The sequence below is a fragment of the Phodopus roborovskii genome, unplaced genomic scaffold, assembly GCF_943737965.1.
Source record: "Phodopus roborovskii unplaced genomic scaffold, PHOROB, whole genome shotgun sequence".
Taxonomy (NCBI): Eukaryota; Metazoa; Chordata; class Mammalia; order Rodentia; family Cricetidae; genus Phodopus; species Phodopus roborovskii.
This window is the reverse complement of record NW_026126515.1, coordinates 6,427,522-6,444,071: the sequence shown is the minus strand read 5'-3', so window position 1 is coordinate 6,444,071 and position 16,550 is coordinate 6,427,522. Positions and strand designations below refer to the sequence as shown.

General features: G+C 39.5%; 1 protein-coding gene across 3 annotated transcripts in view; it reads right to left on the bottom strand.

Annotated features, from left to right (window-relative positions):
* Ylpm1 (YLP motif containing 1) overlaps window positions 1–16,550 on the bottom strand; it is a 72,016-nt gene that overhangs the window by 31,110 nt on the left and 24,356 nt on the right. For 2 of the 3 annotated variants that reach the window (XR_007835240.1, XM_051196341.1), the window contains exons 5-6: window positions 4,639–6,735; window positions 1,797–1,914 (exon numbers count right to left, since the gene is read on the bottom strand). Coding sequence is in view for 2 of the 3 variants with exons in the window: in XM_051196341.1 (XP_051052298.1) it covers window positions 1,797–1,914; window positions 4,639–6,735 (2,215 nt within the window). In the remaining variant the exon portion in view is untranslated. The remainder of the gene's footprint in view (window positions 1–1,796; window positions 1,915–4,638; window positions 6,736–16,550) is intronic. The other variant, XM_051196342.1, reaches the window with a different exon arrangement.

Sequence of the window (16,550 nt, the reverse complement as noted above, 5' to 3'; positions counted from 1 at the left end):
TCAGGAGGCAGAGGTGGATGGATCTCTGTAAGTTCAAAGCCAGCCTGGTCTACAGAGCTAGCTCCATGACAGTCAGGGATATTCAAAGAAACCCTGACTAGAAAAAACAAAACAAAAATGTCATTTGGAGGATGGCAAGATGGTAGAGGCGCCTGCCTCCAAGCCTGAGGCCCCGAGTTTAATCCCTAGACTCTACATATTAGTACTGCCTAAAGTGGAGTAGAGGGTAGGCAGCACTGCCCAAAATACAAGAGTATCAGAGAACGTTTGTGATGTGATGTAATTTGTTATTTCAATAGTTACTAAACACTGGGGCTGAAGAGTTGGCTCAGTAGCTATGAGCACCTGCTACTCTTACAGAGAACCAGGCTTGATTTTAGAACTCATATGGAGGCTCACAACCATCTGTATCTTTACCTCCAGTCCCAGGGTATCTGACACCCTCTTCTGACCTTCATGGGCACCAGGTAAGTTCATGGTGCAAATACACACATAGACAAAATATTCATACATATAATAAGCAAATCTAGTAACAGCAATAAATTAAAAAGTAGTAAGGGCTGGGGATGTAGCTCAGTGGTAGATCACTTGCCTATATGAGTGACACTCTGGGAGCCACAGACTGGACTCAGTCCTCAGTATGGTACTCCCCTGCAAACCCCAACATTTTTAAAGTACAAGGCCTGGCAAGATGCTACCTGCTGCCAAGCTAATAACCCGAGTTTGATCCTTGGGGATTCACATGGTAGAAGGAAAGGAACTGACTCTAAAACGCCATCTTCTGATTTTTCCATGGGCACTAGAGCATGCACCCCACCCCCAAACACACAAAATATATAAATGCCATTTTAAAAAGTAGGTCACCACCAACTTAAAGGTGAAATAACAAACAATGTAAGGGGAGAAAAAAAAGCAACAGGAGAACTTAATCATTCAACTTTTTTCTTTGAGACAGGCTCTCACACTATGTAGTAGAGGCTGGCCTGAAATACACAGGTGGTCACCTGCCTCTGCCTCCCAAGTGTTAGAATTAAAGGCTACTTTAATTCTTTGGTACTACTTGAAGGGCACTGTGTACCAAGATATAACGATAAGAGACCTTCTCTCATCTAAATGGGAAGAGAACCCTATGAGTACACATCTAGCCCTACCTAGATAGGGCATAGGACTATCTGAAATCAAAAGATTAAATATTGTGCAAGCAGAAGGACCTGAGTTCAGATTCTAGACAATTCAAGTAAAAAGTGGGCACAGTAGTATGAATATATAATAACTACAGTTTGGGGAAGTGAAGGCAGGTAGATTCTGGCTACTCAGACAATCTAGGGGGAAAAAAAGTTGGGTAAGACAGAGGAAGAGAACTCAAGTTGATCTCTACTCTCCAACCTTGCACATACACAGGAAGCACTACCGCCACAAGCATAGACACATTATAAAAAACACACAAACACACAAGGATTAGGAAAACCCTTCAGTCAAACTCAGGTTCCTAGCTTGGCAGACTATTTTGCCATCAAACCCTTGTACTTGAAACGTGGGGGCACTAAAGATTGAATCAAGTGAACATGAAGCCACGTAGCACGGGGTGCTTGATCTATTTACCACAAAGCCTAGGGAAAGGAGCAATTTTTGCATATGTCTAACTACTTTGAAAGATGTTCAAAGCTTTCACCTTTCTAAAATTTCTGTTTTTTACAGTGGAAAATTACACTTATTGCAATTTTAAAAATCCAACAACATATAAACATATGAGGTAAAAAAAAAATTCATTTTTCTGAGCACACATTTTCCCATACCGGATATATCCCAGGTCTTGATGCATTCTGTAGTCTTGAGTCCTGGGGTGGTGGATGGTCAGACATCTGTGGCTCAGCCCCAAAGTCTTTCAACTTCTGAAGCTGTTCTTTCTGCTCTCTGTAAACAAATGAAACTGCCACTGTACTTAAAGCATATTTATTTAAGCCATCCCTAAACAACCATGATTAAAACCAACTTTTAAAAATACAAGAAAGAAAAACAGCAAAAAACTTTATCTTAAAACTCTGTGCGGAGTCCATACTGCACCTCTGTGGTAACATGTGTTTGCTTTTACAGAACTAACCCATCAGCCCTCTGAGAACTACGACAATCATAAATTATCAATGATCTTCAAAGACAGACTCTACAGCCTGCCTCTGTAGCACACCCTGCCTACCCATCATGTCTCTCCTTTCATCAGCCCCAAGTTTTCTTTTGCTAACTTTTTTTTTTTTTTTAATACCTTAAAAGTCACAAAACACACTGTGAGTAAAATACAGTCTAGGAAGGTGTTTTTAGGCTTTTGTAGGAGGCCTGTTTTGTTTGAGAGATGGGGGTGTGAAACAGTCTCAAGTACTCCACACTGGGCTCAAACTGGTCAAGCAAATTTTGAGCTCATCATTCCTTTGCCTCCACTTCCCAAGCACTGGGATTACAGGTATGTACCACCACACTTGCCTCTCATTATTTACATTATTGTCAGTATTTACAAAGGGAATACTTTACATAGAAATTGAGTTTCTAAAGAGTTCTGTTTCCTATTAGGCCTATATGCTCCCAAACCAATAACTAGCTATGTGGAACCATGGCTGACCATGTTAGATGAAGCAGTTCACCAAAATCCTCACCACACTCCAGAGTTCTACCTCGTCCATTGTCATTCATTTTTTTTACTTGTCTCTTAAAAAAAAATGTTTTACATTGTTTATTCTTATTTTGTATATTAGTGTTTTGCCTGCATGTTCATGCAGTGCCCGTGGAGGTCAGAAGAGGGTGTTGGATCCCTTTGGGACTGGAGCTACAGACAGTTGTTAGCTGCCATGAGGGTGTTAGGAATCGAAACTTGCTCCTTTGGAAGGGAAGTCAGTACTCTTAACCTCAACTACTAAGCCATCTCTCCAGCCCCACTTGCTGACTCTTAAGAGCATTTTAGTTTACTATCTGCTTTAGAGAGTGAAACATTCGCCAGTCTATATTCTTAGAAATAGTACTTTGTATTCCTAAAGATTCATTTATACTGTTTATTTTACTCCCTTGCTAAAGTCCCTTTATTTTTCCTTACAATTCCTACCTTCTATGTTTACAATGTCTACTACAACCTCTCTAGAATTTTTACAATCTCTCTTTAGATACAATATTGTCACTCAAATGGACACAAGGTATATAAGGCTGTTACTGGCTCATGTAAATATTGCTTATGGTATTCCTTGTCTTTATAAAGGCATACTATAACATTTGTATTATTGATTACAATCATTAGTATCCATTACTCCATATATTTAGATCAGGTTTTGTTGCTTAGGAAAAGGTTGAAGGAAAAAAAAGATGAATAAGCAGCACCTTTCATCTGGCAATTCTATGCAAAGCAACAATGCATGAAAAGGTAATGTTAAGTAAGGAAAGGAAAGAAATTGCAAATTTAGTAACCAATCAGTTTTTGTTTGCCATAAAAGCATAGATTTTAGAGTCAGAGTTCAAATTCTGGGTCTGCATTTAATAGCCAAGTGAATCTCAGCAAGTCTTAGTGTTATCTGTGAAATGAGAATGATATAATTTTCTCTGCAAGTCTTTAGACAGATAAGGTTATTTAAGATGGGAGGACCAGTGCAGTGCCCAGCACAGAATAAGTGTGAATTAAAAGTGCCCACAATTTAGAAGCAAGTAGCTAAATGTTCTAGAGCAAGCCTTATATCATGTTTATGAGTAACCTAGAAAAAAAGACTGTCTCAAACTTTTCTATAGATCAAAGAAACCATTTGCCATCTGGAACATTATCTTTCATTTTTACCTACAGTTATGTTTTGTTATCACATTTTTCTAGTACTAATGTTTCCGTTACAAATTCAATTAATATGATTCGCAAATGTAGACCAGAAAGAAAGATGAAACAAACACATTAGAATCTATCAAAACTTAACCATTTATTTTCTCAAAAACCTGTTTGGAAAACAAAAACAAAAAAACCTTACTACCGCAACTATATGAGGAACATTATATAAAACCCACAAATTGATTGTAAGTAAAAAAAAAAAAAAAAAAAAAAAAAATCCAACTACCCAATGAAAATACAGGAAGAAATACCTGTTTCCAGGTAAAATGAAAGATGAACATCCCCAAAACAAAGTATCAGTAGTCAGACAAATCTGAAGACACTCCCAGGTAAACCATTCTTAACACCAGCAGAGAAAAATAAAGCACCTTCCACCAACACATCAAAGACTAGGCTGGGGACTATGATGCCTGTCAGATCCAATACCAAAGAACCAACTGCCTACTGAAAACAACGAAGGCTCAATATGCAAGCCCTGTGAAACCCAGAGTCCTGAAAGGTTGATATTTAACACTCAAAGCACACACACTCAAAGCATGCCAGAAACACATCTACAAAGGCCAAGAACAGCAAGCAGTCAATTTGTACATCCTAGAGCACACTGTATAATTAACAGTTTCCAAGTACCCATCCCAATCCCCAAACAGCAATGAATAACCAGAAATATAAATTTAAAGTGATAAGAACTAAAGTTCAGAAGAGTACCATTAAAAACACTTCATTAAAAAAAAAAAAAAAGACAGTATGAAAATGTTTGAGCTAGAAGAAACGATCTTAAGGAGTGAACTTACCGAAGCATTTTCAATTCCTGTGCAGCTTTCAAAATGATTTCGTGCTGCCTCTGACTGAGAACCATTACCCCTCCAAGGCCTTGGTCAGAGTCTAAGTTTGCATCGGACCCCATCATTTCAGAGGAATGATGTGAGGATGGCATATGTTCCGCCATGGGGGAATGTCTATCCACATCAGATGGGTACCATCTGTCTGATAACCGTTCTCTTTCCCAGTCCATTCTGTCAGGAACATAATCTCTCTTTTCCCGCCATGAATCTCCTCTTTCTGGATACTCTCGAATCCTCAACTCACCCCTATCACGGAAATCTCGGTCATACCCATGGTCTCGATTTCTTTCTTCTCTCCATCTATCATCCCGGTATCTATCCAAAGGTGGAAGAGGTGGGAGGGGTGGCAAAGGCGGAAGAGATGGAATATCCCGTTCACGAAACTGTGATTCTTGTTCATCCAGTGGTCTCCCATAATCTCTGTCCCACTCATTATCCACATTTCTATCATATATATCCATGGGTCTTCTAATCCGATCCTCGTCTCGGTCTAAGTCCCTATCTATTTCCCTACCATAACCCTCATCCATGTCCTGATCTCTTTCCCAGTCATCCCACCAAGGGCCTCGCCTGTCTCCATCATGAGACCGAGACTGTGGTGCTGAGAACCTGTCCTCTCTGTTGTATGGATCTAGTGTATCATCTTGATAGTCACGTTCACACTCTCTCCAGTATTTCTCTCTATCCCAGTCATCGAGTCTTTCTCGCTCAATTGGAGCACCATCTAATGGAAACTCTTCATGTCCTCTCTCTTCTCCATGGTTCCACGGAGCCCTTGGAGGCTCATCTCGGTGATAAGGATACATTTTGTCCCCACCATCTCCTGGTTCTGTCCTGAATGGAACTCTGTCATGACCAAAATCTGGCCTTCCTAGTCCCCTTTCTCGACTGCCTGGCCCCCGAGGTGGCCCCCTCTCTCTGCTCCCAGCTCTTCGGGAGGGTACTCTCTCTCTACTTCCGGCCCTTCGAGGAGGTCCTCTCTCCTGACTACCAGCCCTTCGAGGTGGTCCCCTTTCTCTGCTGCTAGCACTACTGTCCTGGCTATCTTGTGGACTACCTGGTACTTTACTCCGACTGCTTCCTGGCCTCACCAACGCCCTGTCCCGACTGCCTTCTCCTCTGTTCATTTTCTCATGACTGTCTTCTCTTCTACCCATTATCTTATCATGGAAGTCTTCTTGTTTGACCAGCCCCGGACCTCGACTAATTGTCTGGCAATGGTCTCTATTTACTAGTCCTTTATCCCGTGTACCTTCCACTCTGTTTTGCCCAGGACCTCTGTAAGACGAGCTGCTGCCTTTATTGCCTTCTAATCTATTTTCTCTGCTGTCTGTCTGAGGCAGACTTTTTCCTTGGTTGTTTTCTGAGTGAGGCAAACTAACACCGAAAGCTTTGAAATTACTATCTGCAGTAAATGCTGCTGCTATTGCTTCTCCTCCCTCTATGTTCTCTAGCTTGAAGGAAAAGGTAGCTGGAGTAGGTACAGGCTTATTTGCAAAGAACACAGGCCGAGTAACACCTTGGGCTTTGTCCATTTCAGTCTCCAAAGTTTTCTGGTTCCAATTAGAAGGCTCTATGGGCCCTTCTGAGACTTGGCCTTTAGGTGGCTCTTGTTGAGAGTCGCTTAGATTCTCATTCGACTGAGCCGCCTTGGTGTCCTTGACATCTGCAGCAGTGGAAAATGCAGCTGATTGCATTTTAAAATTCTTCTGGTTACTACTTGTGTCTGCTAATGGTTCTTTGTTTCCTGAAAGAGGCTCTGCTTGTGACTTAGGTTGCTGCTGATGCTGCTGTCCAACAGTTGCTTTGGGGCCTTTCCACTGTGGTCCACTTTGTCGAGGACTTAGGGATGTACTGGGAGTTATATAAAATTGAGATGCTGGACCCCGGGGGATTGTTCCCCATTTGCTTTTAGTGCCCTCTGCTGGGTGACTTTCATATCTGGGTCTTGGCCCATCGGGGCGATTTCCTTCAAAACGAGGCCCTTTGGGTCTCGGTCCTTCACACCTTGACCCTAAATCCTCAAATCTTCGAGGACCATCAAATCTACAAGTAAAACAAAAGATATTACTCAAGACAGTAAAGCAGGAAAAGGAAATTCTCCATGTAAGATTATTTAAGGCACTCTTGCCTCAGACTTTGTAACAGTGACTCCGTCATTAGCAAATCCCATGTCACCTATCAGAAACTCAACGTTAAGGCAGCAGTGCCTGGAAGATTTTAGGTCTAGATTTAGAAAGCATGCCAGCATTATCAACCCACTTCAAACAATCTGCAGCAAGTTACTGATCTGATGGAATGTTAAAAAGCAATTTGTATTGTGCTTTAGCACATGGAATAGTCCACTCCTTTTTAACAGAAAAAAGATTCCATAATTGTGAGTACTTTTAGGGTTAAATATTATAACTAAAAACCAAGTATGGAACAATTAGCAGGAAAATACAATATAATTAAATATTGTTGGAACAAGATCTAAAAATCTTGACTAACAAATGTCTCACACATACATCCAACACACACGCACACATGCATACACTCATGCACCATATTTTAAAAGTGTTCTCTAAAGTTTTTCAGAGTTGAGACAGAAATTTGATGGCTATGGACCATTCAATAATTAAAGAAACATTCCTTCCAACAGGCAGTATATTACACATAAGAAATAATAAAATGCGGGGGCTGGAGAGATGGCTCAAGCAGTTAAAAGCACTGGCTGTTCTTCCAAAGGACTTGAGTTCAATTCCCAGCACCCATGTGGCAGCTCACAACTGTCTGTAACTCAAGTTCCATGGTTTCTGACACCCTTATAACAGGCATACACGCAGGCAAAATCCCACATGTACATTAAATAAATAAATCTTTTTTTTTAAAGGAAATAATAAAATGTCATCAGGGCCCTCAGAATCTACAATCAAATAAAAAATAGTAAGTGTAAATAAAGTGTCATCCGATAAAAAGCCAACAGGCAGAGAATGGTCAGCATTATCCAGGTGAGAGGTGCACCACCCTATAAATGGTTTATAGGGCAGAAATGCTTCGCTTGCGACTTGAAAGACAGATTCTGACAGGATGGCAAGGGTACCTCAGACTAAGAAAGCAATACCAGAGGGAAAGAGGCAAAGAAGCACATACCACATTTGTAAATGGCTTAGTGTAGCTGAAACGGAGGGGAGTTGGGAAAAAAAAAGAGTACAAAGAGAGCACACTGAGGAATAAGGTAAAGAGGTAGGTGACTGTCACTCTCTAGAAGACTTTCTTCATTTGCCTTATATGGTAGGTACTACTGATGAAATCCAATACTCACCCCTCTTCTCCAACTCTAATCCAGCCTCCCCACTTTGAGTATTACTGTAGACTATGCCTCAACCTCTCTGGTAGCTAGAACTCACAACAAGCTCTACCAAAAGGATTACAGGACACATCCTTCTGGGTAGTCCCTGTATATGTTAGGGCTTACCCCCCCTTCACATTTTCTCTTTTTATGCTGCTTCCAAACAACCATACTGCAGTATGTAAATAAGGGCAATGCACAAAGAAATGGTGAATAATAAGAAATCCAAGTTTCTAAGCAATTGTATAAATTTTGAGAGAGAAAGAGTTTCTAACCTGTTAAAGACTTTTGCCTTTGGATCTCTGTAAGATTGGTTAATTAATTCAACTGGTTAATACAGTTTAGAATAATTTTATAACTGCTTTAGAGTCACTAAGTACAGTCCAACTTTTAAAAGATTCAATAAAAAAAGATGAAGAGGAAAAAAGTTTACAAAGTAATTGATCTTGTTTGTTTGTTTGAGATAGGGCCTAGATGTTGGCCCAGCTGGCCTAGAACTCATGACCAACAATTTAGGTAATGAAGGTGACACCAACATAATAACTGATAAGAAACTGTAAAAACAGAGATCAAGTGAGTGATGTAAGTTAGAACTAGCAGCCTTCTGTAGCCAGTGGGAATTAAGTAAGTGTGATAAAGGAAGCATTTATGGGGGCTAGAGAGATGGTTCCGTGGTTAGGAGTGCTTACTGCCCTTACATGGGGCCCAGTTCAGTTCTCAGCACCCTTATGTTGGGTATCTGCAATTCCTCTTCTGACCTCCAAGGGCTCCTACATACACATAGAGCATATACATACGCATAAGCACATAAATATTAAGGAGGGATTGCAACAATATATAATTCTCAAACTAACAAATAGGATTATATGAGATTACAAAGCTGCATAGCAAAGGGAAGTATCAGCAGAATGAACAGAAAGCCTAGCAAGGAGTCCATCCCATGGCTTGTGGGCTTGTATGCATCCAATGGTAACTATGAGTGAAGCCCCTCCCCCCCCCACACACACACGTACGTACACTCACACACACACAAGCACGGCATTTAGGATGACAGCAAAGTTTCTGGTTGTGGTGTCTAAGGGACAGGTGACATTTTTCATGCTTTTAATAAAGAATTTTTGATTCATTATATGGGAAACCAATGAAGAAGAATAAAATTAATTTCAGCAAAATATTTAGCTCCCAACGGGGAAACTACTTTTATGGCAGGGAGCCAACACCAATTCTACAAAATAGAAGCTGAGATCACAACTTTACTTTGAGGTTCTGAATTAACAAAAATGGAGGGTACTGTACTGGTTGGGAGTAACTGATCCGATTTGTTTGTTTGTTTGAGATAGGGTTTTATCATGAGCCTGAGCTGGCCTTAGAAGCCTTGATCCTCCTACTTTGTGTAAATTTGGGGACTACAGGTGTGCACCACTACATTCAGCCAATCCTAACTTTTGGGAGGACACTGGACCACATGAGGTAAAGACTAAGTCTGAAATGCAAAAGATTCTTCAAGATAGCTCTGACTACTTCTGTGCTCCATGATTAAAGTCAATGGAGGGGCTGTAGAGACAACTCAGAGTTCTAGGACCCACATAAAAACTGGATGGGGAACTGGAGCACTGGCTCAGTGGTTTAGCACTTGCCCTTGTAGAGGACCTGGGTTCAAGTCCCAGTACCCATGGTAGCTCACAACTACCCATAACACCAGATACAGGGGATCTGACATTTTCCTCTGACCTCTGAAGGTAATAGGCAAGCCATAGTCCACAAATATTTATGTAGGCAAACACTAATACACATAAAATATAAACAAACAGACAAACAAAAAAAGATGAGTGGATGTGGCAGTCTGTGTGTGCTCAGAAGGTAGTTAGGGATCTCTGAGACAAACTAGTTAGCTAACTTAGCCAGATTATCCAGCTCTGGGTTCAGCAAGAGATCCTGTCTTGTAAATACAGACTATGAACGGAAGACACCAATGTTAATCTCTAGCTTCCACATACACACCCAAACATGTGTACCAATGTACATGTCACACATCATACAAAGACACACCCACAAGATAAAACAGGCTGAACAGTTAATTAAGAGTGACAGCGCTCTTGCAGAGGACCTTGGTTCAAATCCCAGCACCCACATGGTAGCTCACAACTAACCATAACTCCAGTTTCAGGGGATCTGACAATTTCTTCTGACCTCTGCGGGTGACTCATAGACACCTGTAATTTTTAGTTCCAAGGAATCCTTTTTTTGACCTCCACAGACATACATGTAAATAAAAATATAATAATAATAGTAACAATAATAAAGGATAGAAGCCTTGACCCTCTCTCTGTGAGTCAACAAGGAACCAGGATCAGCTGAAGTGTCTGCTGAGAATAAAGGGGATATGGAATGGCAGCCAAGAGAAGCTAGGCATAAGGGTCACCTATATCTACATAACCAGCTGTAGAAGTAAGAATTCTAGGGGCTGGAAAGATGGCTCAGTAGTTAAAAAGCAAGTACTGCTCTTGCAGAGGACCTGAGTTCGTTTGCAGAACACATATCCACAACTCACAAATGCCTATCCCCCGAGCTCCAGGATATTCTTTGATCTCATGTACACATAACCATTTGCATAATTTAAACATAAAACATATTTTAAAACTCTAAGAGTTATGAGTATTTCTTAGTTTAATATGCAAAGGTATTAACCAAATATTGTTGGTTCCTTTGTTTTCTTTTCTGTCATCTAATAGATGTTTTAGCAATAAGCTTTATATACTAATAGTAAAGCTCCAGAGTATTAAAGAATGCAATCAGCAAGAAGTGAACACCTCTTTTGAGGGAAAAGATTAGAGTGTTTTTGGTTGTTCAGCTGTAAGTCTCACACAAGATATAAAAATCTCCCATGGACCAAAGCAATCAGAAACATATAGAAAGGAATTCTGAGAAATGAAGTTTAGCCTACTTTGCTAAACTTAACACAAGTGGAAGACACATAAACCCACAATAAAGAAAGGTGACCATTAGCAGAACAGTCTTAGATTTGAGGTATTTTTAAATTCTTGTTTTGTTTTTATGGATAGGGTCTCTAACCCAGGCTGGCCTTAAACTCGTTATGTAGCCAAGGACAGCTTTTGATCCTCCTGCTTACACCCATTCACTTTGTGGAGTTATTGGGCATCAACTAGAGCCTCTACAAATGCTAGAGAAATACTCTGCCAAATGATATATCCTCAGCCCTTGTTTTTAAATTCTGAAGGACAAACAACAATATGTATGAGCAGCAACTTTCAAAGAACCGTGTTGATAGCCGCGAAGAATAAAGTAAACATGTGGGCTGGCAGGGCTGGAGAGATGGTTCAGAGGTTAAGAGCACTAGCTGCTCTTCTAGAGTTCTTGAGTTCAACTCCCAGCAATCACATGGTGGCTAACAACCATCTACAATGGGATTTGATGCCCTTTCTGACCTGCAGGCATAGTGCAGATATAATACACATATATAAAATAAATAAATTTGTTTTAAAAAATCTGTCTGCAGAACCCAAGAAAGTCAAGATTCCTAACTAAGTACCAGAGATGTAGAGGAAAGACAGTAGTTAAAATGTCTATTCAGCCCCCCAAAATAAAAGATGCAACAAGCCTATCGAGTGTAGGGGTTAATGGTCTTGGAATAGAAAGTGCTTGTGATCCAGGCCTGGAAGAAATCACTAAGGTCAAAGCAGACAAAGCCCACAGAAAACCTGAAACTTAGCACCTGAGCTCTGGGATTGTTCAGAGCAGCAGGAGTCAATCATGACTGTACTGGAAATTATCATCTTATAATTGAGATTTATTCACCAGGAGATGGCATACCATCCAAGAGTTGGACTGGGGACACATTTCAACAGTGTGGTTACTGTGTGACATTCAGGGAACAAGTTTGTGGCAATGAAAGTAGTTAAAAGTACTGAACATTGTACTGAGGCAGCACTGATGAAACCTCCTTGCTAAACTAAATTCGAAATTCAAACTGGAATGGCCCAGTAGGGCAATGCTGCTCAACTACAAACAAAACAATTTCAGACATGTATTAAGTATTTTAACCACATATACTCATTACCTTCTCTTGCTCCACCTATTTCCAGTGAACCCCTTCTTCCTAACCATTATACCCTCTTTCACATCTGTGTGTGCATCCCACTGAGTTTAATTAGGCTGCTTGGATGAGCATAGATTGAGGGTTATTTATCAGAACATGGGCAGTTTAACAGTGTTATAGCCACAAGGGCTAGAGCATCAGTTCTTAACCTGTAGTTCAAACGACCTTTTCACAGGGGTCACATATCAGATATTTGTATTACAATTCACAACAGTAGCAAAATTACAAAGTACCAACAAAATGATTTTATGGCTGAGGGTCACCACAACACGAGGAATGTAAAGGGTCAAGGAATTAGGAAAGTTGAGAACCACTGGGCTAGAGAGATGACTCAGTGGTTAAAGAGAACTTGTTCTTGAAAAGGAACCAGGATCAGTTCCCAGGACCCATATGGTGGCTCATAACCACTCATAATACCAATTCAAGGAGATCTGACACCATCCTCTAAACTCCAAGAGCACCAGGCATAGTCTGGGGGCACACTCCTTTAATCTCAGCACTCAGGAAACAGAAGCATGTTGACCTCTGAGTATGAGACCAGTTTGGTCTACTAGAGTTCCAGGACAGCCAAGGCTACAGACCCTCTTATACCCCAAAAGCACCAGGCACCATGCAGTACACATACATGCAGGGAAAGCACACATACATAACAGATTAAAAAAAAAAAGCTCTTCCCCCCCCCCCGTCAAAGATATCATTAACCCTTAATGTTCTGTTTGTGTACTGTTTTAGCTAAAAATTCTTAATGGTTATAGTTATAGATAAAAATATATTTCATAACAGCTTTCCTTCTAAGCCTACATATGAACAAATTTTAAGTTTTAAAGAATAGAATAGGCCAGCAAGAAAGCTCAACAGGTGAATGTGCTGGCCACTAAGCCTGAATCCTGTCTTTGGGATTCACATGATGGGAAGAAAGCCCCAATTTCCGCACAATGTCCTCTAATCTCCACTTCTACACAGCCACAGATAAATGTAAGAAAAAACAATGTGTACATTATCCTGCAGCTATCATTTAGAGTCAATGGATTCTTCCCTAAATTTATAAAAACTGAGATCTTATTGATTTCCCCTATATCCTGAAATGCTCCATAATTTATTGATTTCATTACTCAGTTATGCTTAAAAAAGTCAAAATAAGGAGACAACTACAACAAAAGGAATTGCCTAAGAGAATGAAACAAAGGTAAAATAAAATGTTATCACCTTAGAATTGCCCAAAATATTACTTTCTTGCTTTTGGGCTCAATGAAGACTCAAATTTTTATTTCCAGATTATACTAATAAAGAGAAGAAAACTGGCAGATAAAGTTGTTTCAAAATTATTACAACTGGGGAGCTGAAGAGATGGCTCAGTGGTTAAGAGCACTGGCTGCTCTCCTAGAAGATTTGGTTAAGATTCACAGCACCACATGGCTCATAACCACCTATAACTGAAGTTCCAGAGGATCCAACACCCTCTTCTGGACTCTACCAACACCAGACATGTACGTGGTTCACAGACATGCACTGTAGGTAAAATACTCAGACACATTAGAATCAAAAGGTATGTGAAAAGAGAACAGCATTCGGGGCTCTAAAAAAAAAAATAAATAAATAAATAATCCAATTCATTATATTAAGTGAATCTGCCAAGTTGAGTCCTCAGATAATGCTATTCTAGATGAATTTTCTCAAGCTCAAGAACTGGTAAACAACCAATAAATTCTATTTGTTTGTTTATTTCTTTAATGTGTGTTGTATGTCTAAGAGACTGTCTGATCTCTGGAACCAGAGTTACAGACAGCTGTGAGTTGCCATGTGGGTGCTGAGAATCGAATCTAAAGCCTCTAGAAGAGTAGCCAGTACTCTTACTATCACCATTTCTCCACCCCATTTCTCTCTTTTAATAACAATATGTTTTTAAAGTATTTATTATGTATATTTGTTCTGCCTGCATATATGTCTGCAGGCCAGAAGAGGGCACCAGATCTCATTAGAGATGGATGTGAGCCACCATGTGGTTACTAGGAACTGAACTCAGGACCTCCAGAACAGCCAACACTCCTAAACACTGAGCCATCTCTCTAGTCCAACAATACTTTTTTTTTTTGTTTTGCTTTTTCAAGACAAGGTTTCTCTATAGCTTTGGAGCATGCCTCAGAACTCACTCTGTAGACCAGGCTGGCCTCCAATGCACAGAGACCCACTGCTTCTGCCTCCCAAGTGCTGGGATTAAAAAGGCCGGAGCCACCACCACCCAGCCCCAACAATACATTCTTAAGGACGGAAGATATGCAGTACTGCCACCACTTAGTCATTAAACAGGACAGACTTTTAACACATATTTTGTAGCAAAACTTTGAACCATCACTGATTTGCTAAAAGGATACAGGACATATATCTTTTATGATTTTATGTGTCAAACTATTTTATACAAACTTTACTCTTTTTAAAAACGCTTATTAAAACTTAAAAGTTGTTTTTTATTATCCTTTTAAATATTTCTGCAAATCACTTTAAAATTTAAACTAAAAAGGGTTTACTGAACCTAGATGGTCAACCAATTAACACCTTTTCTGCTATAATAGGGGGTTAAAGTAAAAAGTGTAGATGGAGAAACTTACAATAAATATATTAAAATTTTCTATAAATAATAAATAAAATATATATTCTAATGGGAAAAGCCTTGAATCAGCATTTCATACAAGAGGAAATGTAACCCAGTAATAATCTACTAGTTTCAAGAAATGCAAAATCCCAACCATGATCACAATAGCTTTAAGCCATCCACTAAGGCAACTAACATTTTAAAAATTATCATTTAAAAAATAATAATAAACAACAAACTCTGAAATAATACAGATGGAAAGATAAACTGAAACCACCTCTTATCTACTCAGTGTAGAACATGTTCAGACCAGACCCTACAATAAAACAATTCCAATCCTTTAAGTAAACTGCTATATCCACACAACAGAAAACTGTGTAAGAACAAGAATGAACAAAGTACCACAACACACAACATGTCAAGTGAAAAAATGACAAACTCAAAAAGTACATATAGTATGATTACAACCTACACATACAAAATAGCTAAACAAAATCATAAGCATGCATTCAAGCACACATATATATATATATATATATATATATATATATATATATATATATCACCAAAAGACATATGGCAGGCCAATGAGATGGCTCAGTGGGTAAAGGCACCTGCTGCCAAACCTCATGACCTGAATGCCATCCCTGGTACCCCTATAGTAGGAGAGAACCAACTCCCAAAGATTGCCCTCTGACTTCCACAGCAGGTTGCAGCAAGCACATATGCGTGTACATGTACAAAATAAACAGACTAATAAACGCAATAAGAAGACATGTTTCAGCATTTTTAATCATAACTGAATGAAAAATAATCAGTATTATAATAAACAGGTTACGGTAAAATCATATTAACAGACTATTCCCCAGAAAGAAGACTGTTACACATGACACAATCTTAAAATATAATATCAAGTGAAAGACACCCTAATCAAAGGAGTAAGTAAAGTACGATCCCATTAACAATAAAGCTCAAAATAGCAACCTGTGATTTAAAAGACAATATAGTGGTCATCTTTGGGCTGGGGGTAATGATTGAGAAGGGGGATGAGAAGGACTTTTTAAAAATTAGATTTATTTCTTTTATATGTATTTTGACTACATGTATGAATGTGTGTTAGGCATACTGTTTTTTTGTCTGCCGCCGCTGGTCTTGTCCGGCAGCCACGCCGCCAGCCCCAAATAATACACAGAGACTCTGTATATGATACAATACTGTTGGCCCAGTTACTTGTTTTTTATCGGCTAGCTCTGTCTTAATTATTAACCCATTTCTGCTGATCTATGTATTTCTCTTACCAGGGAGCCGGCGGCATACTGCTTTCTCCAGACTCTCCATCTTGACTCCTCCTTCCTACTTCCTATTTCCTCCTTGTCTCCTAGTCCCTCCTATCTTCCTTTCCTATTGGCCAACAGTGCTTTATTATTAACCAGTATGAGAAACATACAGAATGACATCTCCCATCAAATGTGTACCATGTGCATGCTTTATATGTGTTTTGACTACATGTATGTTTGTGTATCATGTGCATGCTTTGTGATCACAGAAGTTAGAAGTGGGCATTGGATCCCCTAGAATTAGAGTTAAGGATGTTTGTGAAGCACCATATGAGTGCTGGGACTCAAAGGCAGGACCTCTGTAAGAGCAACAAAGGCATTAACTACTGTATGCATTGGGGAGGACTACTTAAACACTAGTCATTTTTGTTTCTTGATCTGAGTGGTGATGACATGAACGTAACTTTGTGAAAATTCACAGAGCTGTATATAATAACTTGGTACTTTTCTACATTTATTTTCAGTAGAAAGTTTCATTATTGAAAA